Source organism: Sander lucioperca, chromosome 1, assembly GCF_008315115.2.
Source record: "Sander lucioperca isolate FBNREF2018 chromosome 1, SLUC_FBN_1.2, whole genome shotgun sequence".
Taxonomy (NCBI): domain Eukaryota; kingdom Metazoa; phylum Chordata; class Actinopteri; order Perciformes; family Percidae; genus Sander; species Sander lucioperca.
In genome coordinates this window covers 9,414,419-9,432,610 of record NC_050173.1, presented here as the reverse complement: position 1 = coordinate 9,432,610, position 18,192 = coordinate 9,414,419, and the positions used below count along the sequence as shown (strand labels likewise).

At 39.5% G+C, this 18,192-nt stretch overlaps 4 protein-coding genes across 7 annotated transcripts; 1 reads left to right on the top strand and 3 right to left on the bottom strand.

Annotated features, from left to right (window-relative positions):
- Positions 1–669: 669 nt before the first annotated feature.
- On the bottom strand, positions 670–2,471 carry LOC116035026 (chemokine-like receptor 1). The gene is made up of 2 exons (XM_031277917.2): positions 2,202–2,471; positions 670–2,079 (listed from the first exon to the last, which is right to left on the bottom strand). Exon 2 carries the CDS (start codon positions 2,063–2,065, stop codon positions 1,064–1,066), a length of 1,002 nt encoding a protein of 333 aa, XP_031133777.1. The 5' UTR covers positions 2,066–2,079; positions 2,202–2,471; the 3' UTR covers positions 670–1,063.
- Positions 2,472–5,939: 3,468 nt separating this feature from the next.
- Positions 5,940–8,780, top strand: iscub (iron-sulfur cluster assembly enzyme b). Its single transcript, XM_036008520.1, has 5 exons — positions 5,940–6,152; positions 7,378–7,491; positions 7,736–7,846; positions 7,997–8,075; positions 8,171–8,780. Exons 1-5 carry the CDS (start codon positions 6,051–6,053, stop codon positions 8,260–8,262), a joined length of 498 nt encoding a protein of 165 aa, XP_035864413.1. The 5' UTR covers positions 5,940–6,050; the 3' UTR covers positions 8,263–8,780.
- Positions 8,490–13,635, bottom strand: tmem119b (transmembrane protein 119b). The gene is made up of 2 exons (XM_031277926.2): positions 12,030–13,635; positions 8,490–10,069 (listed from the first exon to the last, which is right to left on the bottom strand). The coding sequence occupies exon 2, from the start codon at positions 10,051–10,053 to the stop codon at positions 9,214–9,216; it is 840 nt and encodes a 279-aa protein (XP_031133786.1). The 5' UTR covers positions 10,054–10,069; positions 12,030–13,635; the 3' UTR covers positions 8,490–9,213.
- Positions 13,636–14,920: 1,285 nt separating this feature from the next.
- On the bottom strand, positions 14,921–17,941 carry selplg (selectin P ligand). Of its 4 annotated transcripts, none has more exons than XM_031277923.2 (3): positions 17,671–17,937; positions 17,320–17,436; positions 14,921–16,779 (listed from the first exon to the last, which is right to left on the bottom strand). In XM_031277923.2, the coding sequence occupies exon 3, from the start codon at positions 16,769–16,771 to the stop codon at positions 15,452–15,454; it is 1,320 nt and encodes a 439-aa protein (XP_031133783.1). In that variant the 5' UTR covers positions 16,772–16,779; positions 17,320–17,436; positions 17,671–17,937; the 3' UTR covers positions 14,921–15,451. The 4 variants fall into 4 exon arrangements, with proteins under 4 accessions (XP_031133783.1, XP_031133782.1, XP_031133785.1 ...); XM_031277922.2 differs by having other exon boundaries at positions 17,320–17,433; XM_031277925.2 differs by lacking the exon at positions 17,671–17,937 and having other exon boundaries at positions 14,921–16,250; positions 16,284–16,779; positions 17,320–17,618.
- Positions 17,942–18,192: the final 251 nt, after the last annotated feature.

Here is an 18,192-nt window from a genome sequence, read left to right as displayed (position 1 = left end):
GTTTCTTCTTCTTGGCTGACGAACAACGATGCATTGGTGCTTTACCGCCACCAACTGGTATCTTTGTGAGTGTTTGAAATAAATGCCTTCTTTCTTCCTTATATTTCTGACAGTATAATTATATATGTTGTATAACATGTTCTACTGTTTCTTCTTGCCCACAGTAATCACATCTATTGTTTTTACCTATTTTAAATAGTGTACTGTTTAGTCCAGTGTGTCCAAATAGGTCTCGATGTTGTTTCATCTCTCCTGTTCCTTCCTGAACACCTTATTTCTCCCACTTTTCCTTTTTACTCTGTAAAACTATCGTCCTTTCCTCTTTTCCTCCCATTGCTTTTGTCACCTTTCCTTCCATCTCTGTTTAATAATAACTAACAATGTAATTATTTTTGTAGCCTCTTTTGCAACCTTATCTGCCATTTCAATAACTTTGATACCAATATGCGCCAGTATCCATAATAATATTGATGTTTGTTGTAGGCTACTTCTATCAAAATCTCTGATCTGAATGAGTGTGATGAGCTTGAGTCTGAACAAATTATTGCTCTTAATGGTCTTGTATCCTCTATCCACTCTTCCTATTTTTTCTTTTTTTCTAATAATGTCAGTACTGTAGCATCAGGGAGTAAGAAGGTATTGCTGGAACAAAAAAGCTCCACAAACATTTACAGTCAGCTCAACCAAATTATAATATATCGTTAATTATTAATTTAATACAATTCAAAATACTTTATTCGTCCTGCAAGGGGCAATTTGAAGCAAACTGATATGCAAACATAACAACACACAAGCAATTTATTCAGACTCATACATATCATTTTTTTTTTAAGTTGAAAGACACAAGAATTAATGTCAGTGGCTAATTCATAGCTGATCAACAACACTGTGTCATGCAAATTTGATATTGTGTAAAAATTGAGATTTTATCATCATTATAAAAAACACATCTAAGGTAAAACATGCCATGACATATGATTTTGTCAATATCACCCAGCTCTATAATCATGTTCTGTACTGTGAAATACTCCTTGTCATTGATGGCAAAAGTTTTAACTTGATTTCAGATCATTTCCATTGACTTAGACTTTGAGTGACCTGTACGGAAATCCTCTGCCATTGCCTCCTCAATCCTTGATGTCAAAGACCGCTTTAGGATTTGTTTAAAGTCATTACCAATGAACACATAGAGAACTGGTGATATGAAGCTGTTTGCTGCAGCCAGGGTGGCCCCCACCTTCAGGCCAGTTGTAAGTACTTCCAGGCTGTGATTTGTCAAGTCTGACTCTAAAAGAACAAAGCTATGATAGGGGACCCAGCACAAGAAAAATGACAAGATGAGTGCCGCCATGATTTTGTAAGGCTTTGTTGACTTGATAGTCAAACTTCTCAGCTTCACACAGAGCACCGAGCTGCAGAACACAATCATTAGGAAGGGAATCAGGAACCCGAAGACGAATCGAGTCAGAACCACTGCCTTGTGTCTGGAATGGTTCACGTAACTGGTGTGGCACTGAGTGACTGAGCCGTGGACTGTGGTTTGTCTGAAGATCAGCGAGGGCAACGTTAGGAGTGCAGAAAGGACCCACATGAAGACAACAACTCCAAATGCTTTTCGCACTGTCCGGTGGTTATGTGACCACACAGGAAATGAAATCATTAAACAGCGATCAGCGCTGATGAGAACCAACAGAAACACACAGCTGTACATGTTGAGAAACAGGGCTGAGGAGGTGAGCTTGCACAAGAACAGTCCAAAAGGCCAGTGTGAGGTGATCATGTAGAACACTTCCAGGGGCAAGAAGGCACAGAACAAAAAGTCTGAAATGGCCAGACTGATGTACCAGGTGGTGATGACTGTTCTTTTCATTTTCCATCCACAAATCCAGATCACTAATGAATTTCCTCCAAGGCCAATAACAGATATAATGATATTGACCGTCACTAGAACATGATTCAAAGAAGACTGAGAACTATTGAAAGGCAGTATTCCAGTTGGGGTGTTGTTATTCTTGGTGTCATTGTCTGCAGTGTAATCGTCATAGTCAACATAATCCACAGCCATGCTGGTTACTTTTCCTAAAATATGTAGCACAGAGTCTTTATTTAAACAAAGATAAACATAAATGATTATAACAGTTCACAATTTTATCAAGAAACTATATTTTAGTTTATTATATAAAATGTACTCAAGTACTCACGCTATGTCTTGACGGAGAAGAAATAACTTGAAAGTGCCTTTCGTCCCTTGTTGCCAAATGCAACTTCTCACTTCTGTTTTCTGGGCAATGTTAGTGACGAAAAAAAAAAATCTGAATTTACACAGAACAGATAAGAATCTGACCTCCTCTCACTTACGCATTTTATGTTTATGGGTTTCAGCTGTTTAAGTGGGTTCACATAGTCACAGAGGTCAAAATAATTGAAATAAATAAATGTAAATGTAATATTATGTGGATATTTCAAGTCTTACAACAGCTTTTAAGTAAACTGTTGCAATATCACAAAGGAGATCCCCTTTTCACAACCCTTCGAAGTGAAGAAACCACCAGCTCACATTCCTTAACCAAGGGGTGTGTGTGCCTATACCATTTTACCAGAAGTGCAAGTGTTTGCAAAAACTTATAGGTCAAGGGTGACTTCCTTGTTTGTCACTCAAAGGGAATGATTTAGCTTTTTTTGACTATAGATCTGCAGTAAGAAAGATAAAATGTCAAATCATGAACATCATTCTGAAAATCCCACATTATTACAAAATATATACATAAAAATCACAATTAGAAGTCAATTTTTAATTTCAATTCAGTCAGCGTTAACCATTCTCAAAATGTACAAACACACTCCTATTAATTTTGGAAGTGTAACATGATAACTTTTGGTAGAACTACCAATGTCTCAGTTGTGCTTGTCCTGCTTGCTTTTTAAACCAAAATGTTACTTTGTGAAGATAAACAATTATAATCTGTCCATCAGAATTCACTTAAGAAAGGACATTAGGATTATATTTATCACTAATGATGATAGCACTGTACCTCTTTTTTATCTTTGATAACATCATATTAAAACCAGAACGTGGAGTCTTTTAGATGATTAGGTAGCCAGTAGAACCAGTAGGGGGATTGTATGAAACACTTTGTCCTACATTTTTATGTATGAAAAGTGCTACATAAATAAAGTCTGATTGATTGTTGGATTGATTAATTTGTTTCATATGATATTTTAGTGGTGGTGGAAGAATAATTGAGATCCTTAGGTAAAAGTATCCTAAAAATACCACAATGTACAACATACTAAATTGCAAGTAAAGGCCCTGCATTCTCAGTTTGACTTATATAAAATGCAGAATTATTAGCACTGAAATATACTTATCAGAAGTAAAAATACTCATTATGCAGAATTACCCCTTTTATACTCTGATATCATTATGTATGCAGTGTTATTGTGTTGTTATTATGACTGATGCCTTCATGTGTAAGTCTTGAATATAGCAGCCATGAAAGTAAAAATGGAAAGTAAATTACAAGTAGCCTACCTCAAAATTGTAGCCTACTTGAGTAAATGTAGCCTACTTAGTTACATCGTGTAATGCATGTGCAGGTTAATTAAAGATGAATAACCAAAACTATTTCATCAGCAGGCAAGAGTTTTATTCAATTCACAACTTTATTTTGTCTTTGATGGCGATACAGGTTAACAACGTTAACTACCTCAAAACAGTGGCATAGGTGTTAACACTCTGCTCCAACTCCCCCTTAATAAAACAAAAGAATAACACATTTAAGGATACAACCAATACCACGAAACAAACAATAATACACACATAACATTACCCTCCAGCTTGACGCTCATCAGCAGCGTTCCCGGCTATCGTGCGCGCAACCACACCTGTAGCTGCAGCACCTTACAATAGTGAAAAGTGACGTACAGTACATCTAACCGAGCACTGTACTTAGCACCATTTAAGATATTTGTAGGCTACTACCTAAATATTTAAATTGTGTAGCCTACCGCTTAAAACACTTGAAGAGGTCCCCTTGGACTCAGGAAAGTTGCGATCGGAATTAAAAAAAAACAAAAAACATTTTATAGCCTAAACTACTAGTCAAAAAAGAGTAGTTTTTTTTTTTTTTTTTTTTTTTAACAATTTTAAAAAGTACAATAGGCCTATAATTTACACGGAAATGTGAACACATCTAGAACACTGATTCATATTACATGCAATTAGGCCTACACAAACACCATCATTAACAAATTAAGGGCATACATTTATATGGCATGGCCTAGAGTCTTTACCAGACAAGAAAGACAAAGTATAGTAATTAAAAGTATCGTTAGTGGCAGCACTTCTTGAAATAAAATGATTTAAAATTGGGTTAATGAAAATTCACCACGGATGTTGTAAGGGACCGTTCGGTATTTATGGAATGGACCACCGGAGGAAAATAGTCATGTCTTTTTATTTTTGTTGAGGGGAGGGTCATCCAACATTTTTTAGTCTGGGCGGGGGGGTCACCCAACTTTTTTATTCATGAAAAGAGCAAAATTTCAAAGTGGCTTGTTTGGTGCATATTTATTCATGTAGCTCTCAGTCTCGGCCCCCTATCAGATGGGTCTGACCCCATACGCGGAGTTTGCTGGGGGGGCAGGAGGAGCACTGCCCCCCCTGGTGGCTGAAACGGGTAATTGCATTGTTTAAAAAAATGAGTGGAATAATTACGTCTGGCATGACCAGATATTTTATAAATATCTTAAATAACACAAAACAACTAAATGGTGGTAGGTAATACATCTGATTTCATATACAGCAGGACGCAAAAAACGAAAGTTACTGTTGCACTAGTCTGGACATCTTGCCGTGCCAACCTTGCAATAAAGGTTTCCTAAATGCCATATATATAAATGTGATGTCAGCTTACTAATTGATTGCGGGTTTTGTGTAGATTTGGACTTGTATATGTTTATTCCACTTTGTTTAAACGGCGAAGTGGAGAGGCCTCGTTCACCTGTTTGGAGCTGGCTGGTGAATGTGACGCTCGTATCAGCCTTGCTGGATACACCGTGACTCTGTTTGTGGATCTACTGATCGCTGTGGATTACTTTTTTACAGTGTCATTGGATTATGGCAAAATACGGATCTTTTTTCTTAACGTGTCTTAACGTTGTATGGTGAGTTTGGAGAGGCATCTCAACAGACTGTAGGTCGAACACTGATTGTTCACCGTTACATTTTAGTTGAATTTAAGCGTCTGTCTATTGCGTTCCAAAACAGCCGTGCCGCTGGATTTCATAAGGGCGAATTGTTAAATTGTTACAGTGTAATTTAAAATCTGCTTTAAAAATAAACATATGTGTTTTGGATGTGCTACCTATGTGTCACCTATGTGCTAAAATATACAATGACGAAGCCTAGTGACGAGTCCATAGCAACCAGTGTTGAATTGTTATTTCCCGTTGTCCTTTGCTGAATGCTCTCAATGTTTTATTTCATGTGAATACTAGTTTACTAGAGGAGTAACTTAGTATTTTAAGTAATGCAGTAATGCATGAAGTGTGCATTTAGTTTCCATGCTTATTGTGTTTCCACAACTATCTTAGTGAGTAAATCTACTGAAATGGCCACCACACCATAACAGAGGAGTGGGATGTGTAAGATGAGAATGCAGAGGTTAACTCCTGTACGTCATGGCTGTAAGTATCAAATGGTATCTGTACTTCTTTGCTAAGTGCAAACTTGCACGCAAGGGGCGGGTCATGCCTTTTTTTCAAATCATTTTGGAGGGTCATAGGAAAATTATTACTATCGAGGGGAAGGTCAAGTCTTTTTAGGTTAGAGGCCACAAAACTCCTCCGGTGGCCCCTTAATTAAATAACGAACAGTCCCTAAGAACAGAGACGGAGGAGAAAGGTGTTGGATGCTGGATGCAGGGTTAGGTAAACTGGACATGCGCAGATGTGATTCGTTTTAGCTCCTCCCTTGAGAGTGACGTACGGATGTGAGGCTTCAATATGCTTTCCTCTTTTAAACTGCGCCATTCCCCTTGACTGTCAACATGGCGAGTACCGTTGCAAACAAGTGTCTAAGTCCTCTGGCTTTCCTGACCAGGAGGTTATCTGCTCCGGAGTTCATCACTCAGTGCTGCTACCACCAGAAGGTAAAACACGTACTTTGTTATAGCTATACTAAAGAAGGCCGAGTCACTGTGTGCTAGCTACTGTTTGGCTAATGTTTACAAATATTACCATTAGCCATGAATAAGAGCATCGTGAGTAGGTATGTTAACAGTGGTTACATGGCTCAGGTAATTAGATGGAGCAGTACATGGATCATGTACAAACACCATGTTACATCAGTCTGCTGTCATGAGTTGTATATCACAAAAAGGGGAGTATGACAGAAAGAGATAATATATGAAACGCCAGCACGGTAACTAACATTAGTTTTAACATTATTTGTTTGTTTCATGTTAGCTTGTCAGTAAATTGAAGACGTCACTAATCTGCCCAGCTTTAATACTTGGAATCACATCCGATTAATACGCTTTGTCAGTATGGTAAAGGAGCACAGACCTGTAAATGTTATGTTATATAACTACCTGTGGAAGAACTGTATACTTTATGGATGAAGCATCTTTCAACTAGCCTTTACACAACAGCTCTATTCAGATATGTCATTGTGTGATGTGACGTATGTTGCAACATGAAGACACATGGTCAATAATGATATATTCAAATTAACTTAGTTTATGCTGGTAAACATGAATGGTTTTCTCTTAATGTTTGAATGATTTAAAACAGAATATACCTTTTTTATTGAAGGGCTTTATTTTTGCCTGGGGCGTACTTTAAATAAGACATCCCATTTGGCAAAACGGTTATGTATCGTCTATCCTTTGAAGATGTACAGCTGTAAGATCATAAAAAAGATTTCTTAAAGCTAATTTCAATCTAGACCAAAAAACTTAGTTGTGAATATGTGCATAACTCATTTTGGAGAACAAACAAGCACAAACATATATCAAATTTGTGTATTAAATGTAGGCCTTATAGGATATTTTGTGATACAAGGTCAGATATTGTTTACGCCAGAGTGACTCAGCAGAAAATAGGGGGAGGAGGGCAGGATGCAGCAGTTGATTTAGTTGACAATGAAATCCGGTCCTAATCTGTTTATTTCAATGTGTCTTACGTAATGGGGCAAACTTGTAGTTGTATAACGGTGATACTCAAGATTTTTTCAACAAAAAGCCTCCCAGGATGCTACTGTTGTTTTTCTTCCATCATTTATTTCAGTATTGTGGAATACTCTCAACAACTTGCTAAAAACCCAATTTAATGTGTTTTTTGTTTTTGTTTTTTTTCTTTCTTTTCTCTTTGAAGGTGGTGGATCATTATGAGAACCCAAGAAATGTGGGCACATTGGACAAACACTCTAAGAATGTTGGGACTGGCCTGGTGGGCGCTCCAGCCTGTGGAGATGTAATGAAGCTCCAGGTATGTTTGGCACTAAGCATGGGTGGATTACATCCTTTTTTATATAGCTATTAAGAATAAAATATATTAACACAGTTTAAAGTACTTGTACTTATGGAAGCATATCCCCTGTATTTTGCATATTACATAAACAGTAGTGGGAACAGTTATTTAAATCCAGTGGTTAAAGTTTTAAGAATTTAAGAATGGTAGTTCTTTCCCTTTTAGCATTTGACTAAAACTCTAAAAACCTTCATTTTGACAGATTGAGGTGGATGACCAGGGGAAGATTGTGGATGCCAGGTTTAAAACTTTTGGCTGCGGCTCTGCTATTGCCTCCAGCTCTTTGGCCACCGAGTGGGTGAAGGGCAAATCTGTGAGTGAACACATTACAGACACTTCATTCTCTGGCCCCATGGAGTGTGTCGTCATGTATTGCTTTTCATAGTCTTATTGATTCTGCTCATGTCTTATCTTTGACTGGAAAGGTTTTTGTGGTCCTGGACCAATGTGCTTTTCTTATCAGGTGGATGAAGCTTTGACAATAAGGAACACTGACATTGCCAAAGAGCTCTGTCTTCCACCTGTTAAACTGCACTGCTCCAGTAAGTTTTCAGTACATTTGTCTAATGATGTTATTCCTTTCCAAACTGCTCCACACGTGTATGTATATTTAATATATCAAATTGTTTCTCACCAGTGCTTGCAGAGGATGCTATCAAGGCTGCCCTGGCTGACTATCGCCTCAAGCAACAGGACGACCAGCAGGAGGCAGTCAGAGCCAGCATTTAAACAGAGCCCTCACTCTGAGCTGGGCGCCACTGTTTGCTTCCTGCTGTCAAGAAGAGAAGTAGCAGAAGTCCAGCCTCCTCACTTTCCTGCAGTATTGATGAGGCACACCTAACACGTTGATGACCAGTACACCATTGTCAACCCTCTGTAGCAGTGTAACACCAGGATTTCTGTATTAGTCACAGTGGTCCTCTAAACCTGCGTACTGTACCTTTTTAGCCTGTCACATAAACGCACAATGGAAGCACTGTTGGTACAAAAAGAGGCTTATTTTTAGAGATTGTGTTCAATTTGAAGATTTTGTGCTTGGGGAGTGTTTAGTTTGAAAGAAGGTGTGATGGTGATAATAATTAAAGCTAAGAGCTGTAGTCTATCTACACCCTAAGCACTGACCTTTGATATGCAATTAAGCAAAGTGGCTTGAAACAATGAAAGGGTCCATTGGTTTTAAGTGTAATTTATGATTATTTAGTAATGCTTACTTGACAGTCTGCAATAAAAGTATCCTGAAACCAAAACTATTCTCAGGCATTGGTTTTCTATTATTGACTAATCTTAAACATGCAAATACTTATCTGTAAAACATTGTCAATACTTAGCGTTTTGCACAGCAGGACAAAGTATTTGGGATAATTGTTTTAGGAATTAAACACTGAGCAAGATGTCCTTAAACAACACAAAGCACCCCATAAAAAGAAATCAGTTTTGTACCAGAAGTTAATGATGTTACTCTATGAAAGATGTTTATAATATGGCATGGAATATATATCCAGTCAGAGCAAAGCAACAGGCTGCTACAATATTACAAAAAAAACAACACTGATTGGAATTTAGCAACCTTTCTTTTCCCTTGATACACATGTAGACATTCTTGTAAGCCTACTGGACAAATTGCCACTCATGGATTCAAAGTGTTAAAAGAAATACATTCAGGTCAGTGTTCAGAATAGATTAGAAGGCAGTTTTATCTCCTGCAATCAGCTGAAGTGTAGCAGAGTCATTGTGAATGTGCAGAGAGGAGGGCCTGAGACTCCTGCCAGTTAAAGGCTCCTGTAAATTTGCTTCCTCTGGATGAAGCTGCTCTGGAGGATTTAGCTCAGGGCTTCCTGCTGCTTCTTCACTTTCAGAAAACTCACACAGCTCCTTTTCCTCAGGGAGACTTGGTAGCTGCTGGTCCAGGATTCTGCCATCTGGTTGAGAGCTGTCCTCAGGACTGTGGTCTGCTACTTTCTGACTGGGGTCACCTCCCTCTGCAGCATCAACACATTTATTTGGTGTGCGCAGCCTCTTGGTAGCCCTCATAATGTCTGCCTGGAGCTGCTTGTGAGAGTCCACTGGCTCACTTTCCTGCTCGGGAGCATGTTTTTCTGGCACTTCATTAAAGAGTTTAGCACCTCCATTTTTGTCCCTGTGGTCTACGTACATTTTTGAGGGGTAAGAGGAAGGGTAGTAGGCATTGACTTTGCGCCTGCGGCTCATGATAATTGACCCACAGATAATAAGGAAGAGCAGAAGGATGAAAGAGCCTGCAACAAGGATAAGGAGCATGTTCTCCTCCAGAAAGTCCACAACTTGATTCAGAAAGTCCGTTTCCACATGGGTGGGGCCAACAGGTGTGGTTTGGTACTCAGAGGAAAGGTTGCTGGTGGGCAGAGAGGAAGTAAAGTTACTGAGTTCTTCCTCATCTGTACTTCCTTCTAGAGAACTGTAAAAAGGTAGTGGTGTGGCCAAGCTGCTGCTGATGCAGAAGACCACACACAGACCAATTAGACGAAGGGCCATTGGGAGCATGGTTTCCCCTCAGGATCTGTAAATAACAGTAAACGTCAGTAACTGAAATGTCAATGCCATATGTGAAGACAGTGTGCGCCTCTCATGTGTTGCATTACATTTGAGTCACAGAGCTAAGCATCTGTTTTTCTGAAAAATAAATACCTGGTGATCTTTAAAAAAAAACAAAAAAGACCACTGTTCTAAAGGTATTTCCTGAAACCCTTAAAGCAGCCATATTATGCTCATTTTCAGGTTCATAATTGTATTTTAAGGTTGTACCAGAATAGGTTTACATGGTTTAATTTTCAAAAAACACCATATTTTTGTTGTACTGCAGTGCTCTCTCTCACTGCTGCAGATCCTCTTTTCAGCTGGTCTCTGTTTTAGCTACAGAGTCAGACCTCTTTTCTTCTTCTTCTTCTGTACTATCTTTGATTGCACTGCACATGCCCAGTAGCTCAGATGTAGATCATGTCAGCTAGCTAGCTCCATAGACAGTAAAAGAAAGGCTGTTTCTACAACTTCGGTCAGTTACAAGGCAGGATTAGCTGGGAGACTTCTAAATGAGGGCGCACATGTAAGTAGTTCTTTTGTAGATTATGGTGAACTTGTGTGTGTTGTAGCAGTGCTTTGCTACTGAGAACGAGGTAGCATGCTAGCGTTAGCATGCTAGCATTAGCATGCTAACGCTACGAGCTAATGGTTGCGGTTAGCCTGCTCGTTTCGGCTTGTGACGTCACAAGCCGTGCTGATTTTGAACAGCTCACCCAGAGACTGAAGGCAGGACACATTCAGAAACCGTATCTCACTCTAAACAGCATGGATGGATTTTTTTCAAAGTTTGTATGTGTGTGGAAGCACCAGAGACACAAAAGAACACCCCAAATCCCAGAAAAAGTGATTTTTTCATAATATGGGCACTTTAAAGGACCTTCTGGTTTTGGCAAAACACATGCTTAGCTCTGTAACCCGAATGGAATACAAACTGGGCCTAGTACACAGTTATGATGAGAAGCAATGATCCATTTGGTAAAAACATACATGTAAACTGCATCAAACCTCCAATATTGTATACTGTACATTTCTGCAAGTTCACTAACTAAAAAACCAAAAAAAATCATCCTTCATTAGTTAAACACATTGGCTTTATTCCAGCTTGAACTTCCAACTCATTGAGATGAAATGAGTCTACTGAACACACATGGTGCAGAAACCCAAAGTACAGAGTTAAAATGTTTAGTAAGAGCATATTTTCCTACCCCTTGTGGTATTGGCTAACAGATATCTAAAAAAAAAAAAAAAAAAAAAAAAAAAAGGGCAAATAAAACCAAAACTATTTGCATGGCTAGATACCACAACGGGCATATGGGAGAATCTGTTTTTTTTTCGTCCAATTTGGATGAACTGACCCTTTAAACACTGCTTTAGTTATTTATTTGAATCACAATCAGCTCTCTCCTCTGTCTGTGTCAACTGGCAGCAGCTCCCACACTTTTATCCCTATTCTGCTACATCTGTGTGCAAGCTGGGCCAAATGAGGCTCCTCTCTCATCTGGAAAAAGGCTGGGATTTGTCATAATTAATCACACACTCAACCCTGGTCCAAATATACATGGCCACACATGCCTACAGACACATAAACATATACACATAAGGCAGTCATATGCACACACATGCATACATGGAATTAATCTATACTCAGCAGATTGTTTTTAATTAAATGGAAAAAAAGTACTATGACCTAGATTTTGTCCTCGGTCCACTTTAATGTCTATGTGACGGCCCAGAGCCTGTTGCCTTGTGCCGTTGTACTGTTGTCTTTCTTGTGCACTTGCAAGTCTGTGGCTGACTTTAATAGTCTTACTTCCTGAGGCTGGATGGTGCTCTGAAGGCATCATGATGCTGTCACATCAGTCACTTCAAATTCACATATAAACTAACAACCATTTAAAAAAATAAAAAAAATAAAAACTCTGAAAAAACATTCTACTCACCATCCACTGCAGCACAAGAAGTGTCTCTGTTGGAATCGCCTCTGATGGAGGATACGTGAAACCAGTCTGGAAAAAGTGAACTGCGAGAGAAAGAGCACAGCAGAGAGTAACAAATGCTTGGCGAGCCACGCTACTTCTGCAGTTTCAGATTTCAGGCTGGAGGTTTGTCTGAATAGTGCAAAAAAAGATGCCCTTAACCATGAGGACAAATCCCTCCTTCTGCCTCTCCAGTGTTCTCCTCCCCCTTCAGCTTCCCAGAGAGTGTCTGAGCTCTCTGGCCTGCACACAGATTGTTCTTGTTAGGTAGAGGTTTGTAAAGTGCTGTGGGGGCAGGGACCCTCTCCTCCACTCTCCTGTGTGGCTAACTGATGTGCAAGGCTATGACAACACTGGTGGGATGAAAAAACAACAACTTTATTACTATAAAAAACACACAAACCAACCCTCAAACATCATCATTGGTAACATGTGTTCACTTAAAAAGTATTTCTCCATGATTTCTGCAGAAGGAGCCTCTCGTTGACAGTCTCATTGGCCTTTCCTTCAACCTCAGCCTCTGACACTGATGACTAACAGCAGGCTTGCTGGGGCAAAACGAGTCAGAGAGAAGCTTGTAAGAGTGACCAGCTAATACAGGAAGAGGTTAATGTTTCCTGTGCAGACAAAACAGTCAGGAGAAGGGGGATTTTTCTCCAGAAACAAGCAATTAAACTCACACATTGTGTGTGACCACTTTAGGGAGAGTTTGACTGCGTACGAGTGAGCCCTACAAGTTGTTGTGTATGTGTGCAAATGCATTTTTGGCAACTCTACCGTGTTTGAGATCAGTCAAGACAAGTCTAGCTTTATATGGTCATTAGGAGCGTGAGATTAAGTGTCCTGCATCCTTCAGGTTTACATTCATCTCAGCTCTGTTGATAGTCCCCAGTGTCTGTTTCAGTTGCACATAGCTCAACGTGAAAAAAAGAAATAGGCATTCAGGGCTCTGTTTCCTTTTCGCAGGAAGGGAAGTGAATATGAAATCCAGTCCAGCATAGAAAAAAAGCCTTTTATAAAGCCTGTCATAAATAAGGGAACTGACTTAGTCCACAGGTTTTTATAATGACATTTTATGACAGTTTATCATTTAGAGACATGTAAGGACATAGAGCACCTTTAGAAACAGAGCTGTCTTGTATTCACAGCTTTCATGTTGAACATTTGCAGCACAAAGTTTATCTGAATTACTGTTCTTATTTTAAATCTCAGAGTGAACAGATATCCATTTGAAAAACTTTGGTAAACCCTTATGTTACAAGTTCGTAAAGTCTAATCATTTTCAATTGATATCCGAGAAAGGTGTTGGCACCTATTATGGGCAATATCCAGAATGTTTTCAACTGGTTAATGACCAAATAGTGTATTCTAATTAAATGCTATGTTAGTGTAACCAAGACTGGGGTTAAATGGAGTAGTTCTTTCAAAGAAATCCCTCTGGAAATAAGCACACAACCAACTAAACTAACTGTCTCTGAACTTTGTCTCCATTTCAAAATTAGTACCAAGTAACAAAAATGATTAGGCAATGACAGACCTGTAAAATAAAGTGTTAACTAAGATATAGTTTAATAAACAGTGTTGGGCAAGTTACTTCCAAAATGTAATACATTATAGATTACTAGTTACTGTCATTTGAGAGTAATTAGTTATATTACAATATTACTGTCTCTGAATTGTAATGCGTTACACTACTTTTGCATTACTTTTGAGTTACTTTCACCAAAATAACAGGGGAAGTTTGATTTGGCAGCTAGCTTGTGAATTTCACCACCGGATCAATAAAGTCTCCTCTTTATCCACTTTAATACATCATAGATTATTCATATTTTGTATAATTAATATAAATATGCAAAGTAACTAAAGCTATACAAAATAGATAAGTAAAACGTATAATAGGGAAGTAGGAGAAAATGAAAATACTCAAAAGTATGGCATTGTTGTAAAATGTTTTATAGCACTTCAATAAGAAATTCATGTTGTTTAGGTTAAAACACTCTAAAGGAAATGTTCAATTATAGTGTGATTAAAACTCACTATTTACATTATTTACAGTACTTGATTTACAGCTGATTTGTGAAAAGGTAGCCTACACAACCTTATTTAACAGTAATTTAGTTTTACTGCGAACCGTCACAGGAAGTGCTTTTATTTTGAAGTAGGCTACACGGAAGTTGTCTGTTGTGTAGCCTACTCTTGCTAGCTTACTGAGAAGCAACATGTCCGTCAGACTCAAGTTGTTCACTTTCTTGTTTGTAAAACTGCAACATATTGAACAATAAATGGTCACAGTAAAAGACAAGCGTTTTTGGTCGTCATTCGAAGCGAGTCCACTACAGGCATAGTTACTCTTCACGGCTGATAAAATGCAATGATATTTACGTGTAGCAAGCCTCAACATTAATTCCCGACATGTTTATATCTGTCAGCCGCTGACGTACCGTCACCTGTTGGGACATACATGCTGTCCGTACCGTCTCTGGTTCTGACTCTGACCACGGGAACAGAAACAGGACAGCTCACTTCAACGCAGCGTAATAACTCCTGAAAATAATATCCATCTCGCAAATGTATCTGTCTCTGCAGTCATCTCAACCATTGAATACAGCGACAGGAAAATAATACGGCTTTTTTTTTTCCTGTGAAGAAATGTGTCGCGGTGTTGGTGAACTCTTAAAAAAACAATGCACCACTAAATGTTGCGTTAAAATGCGTTGTAACTCGCGTTACTGAGATTGTAACGAGTATAATATTACCGAAATTTAATTAGTAATGCGTTATATTACTGCGTTACAGCAAAAAGGAATACATTACTGTAATTGCGTTACTTTTGTAACGCGTTACTCCCAACACTGTTAATAAATTATCACAATACAGAAGCTGCATATCTACACCCACATAAACAGTCACATACAGTTTGTCATTAATCAAATTACAGCGTTCATAAAATGAAGCCTCTGTGCTACCTGAATAGCACTGAAGAACAGTAATCCCTAGACAAAACAAGCCTTCCTGTCTCCCGTCGCTGAGTGAAATACCATCAGAGCTCAGCTCAGGAAGTGCAAAGAAAAAATTCTTAGTTCACTTTCCTCATCCCGACTTAAAGTCTCTTGTGGAGGGCAAGTGTAAAATTATGCAAAAAGTCTTAACTCCTGCCTAAAATACACATTAGATGTCCTGATGCCAGATACGGTTAGAGCAACATGAAGATGAAACAGTAACTGTTTTGTTTGTGGTTTCTATGTCTCTTCCTCCACAGCAATAGGGTGTGCAGCCAAGCCAAACCACCAACATCAAACGGGAAGCACAAGTTTATTCAAACAGCAACTGTTTCCACATCAATGACATCAGACGGATCAGTCTGATGACAATAATGATAATTCCATCTAAACAAAGCGGTCATTTTCTGGAAGGAAGCTGCTGAGAGTAAGGTTATCTCCTCCGTCCTCATCGCTGTCTGCACCACCGTGGATCACCAGGACTCCGTTAGTGACTGGATTGCGTTGTCTTGAGTAGGTGTAATTCCTCTCAGGCAGCAGGGCTGAGATGCACATCATCTCTGTGGCCGGCTGAGATGTCTTCTTGACTTTGTACTTCCTTGTTGAAAGCTTGGCGCAGAGGATGACGGTAGAGACAATAAAGGCGGTGGCCAACGCGGCCAAGGAGGCGATGACGATGAGGCAGTTCTTCACCACGCCTCGGGTGGAGCAGGGTTGGGCCTCGGTGCTGAGTGGGCTCTTTGAGACTTCACGAGGTGCTGTTGTAGTTGCCCGATTGGATTTGGTGGTCGGGTTTGGCAACCTCTTGGACACACGAGGGATCAAGATTCCTGCAGGACTGGTGGAGACATTGGTGGTGGAGACATTGGTCGTGGGGATGGGAGAATCGGTTGTGAATGAGATGTTTGGGGGTTCAGCGGTAGAGCTCGACCCTGTTGTGGAGATGGGTATTTTTGTCACAGAAACGGGCTGAGACGTAGACGAAAGCTCAGTGCTGGTGGTGGATGTCTCACTTGTTGTGGGGTCAAACACAGGTGCTGCCTCAGAGGTGGGGTTAGCTATTGTTATGGCTGTAGTAGAAGGTGAGGGACTGCTGAGGGTCTGGGTGAAGACTGGAGATGGAGAAGAATTAGCAGGAGAGGTGGTAGAAGATAACTTGGACGTAACTTCAGGCTTAGTGGTGGATGTAGGCTGCGGGGAAGGCACCTCCAGTGTAGATGCTGCAGAAGCTGTTGCAGGAGCAGTCGTGTCTGTAGAAGTGCTTGGTGATTGTTGACGTATGTGATCCTCTGTAGGTTTGGCTGTCTCTGAGATCGTCGTGTTGTTAGAAGGATGCGTTGCACCTGCAGTTGTGGTCACCGCTGTGGAGATATGAAGCAATGGTGGACCTGAACTGCTTGTAGTTGTTGCCACAGTATTCATGGCAACCAAACCAGATGTGCTGTCACTTCTGTCAGTGATGATTGCCTCTTTTGTTTCCACTGTGGGTGACACAGTGGTCTCCGCTGGTGCAGCAACACTTATCTCTGCAGGTTTCTGAGTTTCAGGGTGAAGTACATATGAGCTACTTATGAGCTTCGCGGTTGTCTTGTCTGGTTCAGCAGTTGAGTTGGTATTTGGGATGAAAGCACTCATGGACTCCATAGCAAACAAAACAGATATCCCCCAAAGCAGAGCCAGATTCATCTTCATGCTGAGTAGCCCCATTGTTGTTTCTGAAATGTAAGTAAAGATTCAAATTACAGGCTGCAATTAATGCAAGAGTTGTTGTAGTAAAAAGACACAAACACATGGGGAAAAAAATCAAGTCATGTCTGCTAGTGACATCTTATGATGAAACAGTCATGAGTCTTTCACCACACCCATTGCTACATTTTCACAGGAAAAAAGAAAGAACTACTGCATTTTTAGAGTATATCTGAGCCTTTCTTAAAAAGACGTCTACACAAACAGAATCCCCATTTAAAGTTTTTTCTTATATGTGATCTGTTTAAACGGCAGCAGAGGTTTCAACATCAGATGTTCTGTAACTTTTGAAGTGTTGTCAAAGTGAAGAATACATTATGAAGGAATCAACGTAGATAAATCAACCTCCTTTGTGAGAGAATCCTAATAGAAGATCACATTTTTAGAGAGCAGGTAGTACACTTCATAACACTATTACATTAAAGAAAACCGTAGATCCCAAAAGCAGAAACATATAACTAAAACAAAGATTGTAAATGTGTCCTCAGAAACACCTGTCAGTGTCTTACCTTGCTGCTGGTGAAGCACAAGGATGGACGTGCAGATAAAATCTGATAAAGGTTTAGTTAATTTCAGCGTCTCTGGGGGAACATCCTTTGAGCTCTGACATGCTGACTATAGCACTGCTTGAAAGAAGAAACAGGAAATGTTCACACTCACACCTTTTTTTAAACCAGCTCTATATAACATTTTCAGAAAAGTCAGATACAGACACTTCCCTAAGAAACGCATAGCTTTAGGTTGCATCAACAAGGAAGTAAAATGTATCAGAACTTGTTTTTTTGAGTTCCCTACATAGGCTCAGCTACCATATTTTGAGATCTCCTATCTATTCATTGACAAAAGAAGATGTGTCTTACCTCACTGATGGAAAGTTGGAAATAGCTCAGGTGTTGATGTTTGCTCTGCATCTACTGATGTTCTGACAGCTACTTTATATAAAGTAGCAGGAAGTACTCAGTTCTGTGAACAGATGTTTCTCACATGTCACCTTCTGTCTAAGATTTACAGTGACATGTAATGTGTGTAAAAACCAACATTTGTGTGGTGGTTTGGTGGCTGATTTGGTGCCCTGGCTTCAAAGACTGATTTGCAACAACTGTCAAAATACAAAGCTTGGACTCACACTTTTGTACCCTGTAAGGAAATAGAAATGTTCTCCTAGTGTGTAAATCATAACGATCACTTCCTGTGCTGCTGAGTAATACTAGGATGTGGTTGTAAAAAAACCGTGAAGATAAACTTCTATTTGTTTTTAGCGTTTTGAACGTTGCCATGCTGTGAAAAAGAACACATGGTACAGAGCATCAAGCACAGAAGAGGGTCACTGCCTTGCTCTCACCAGTGGTGGAAAGCAGTTACTCAAGTACAGTTAGTAGACA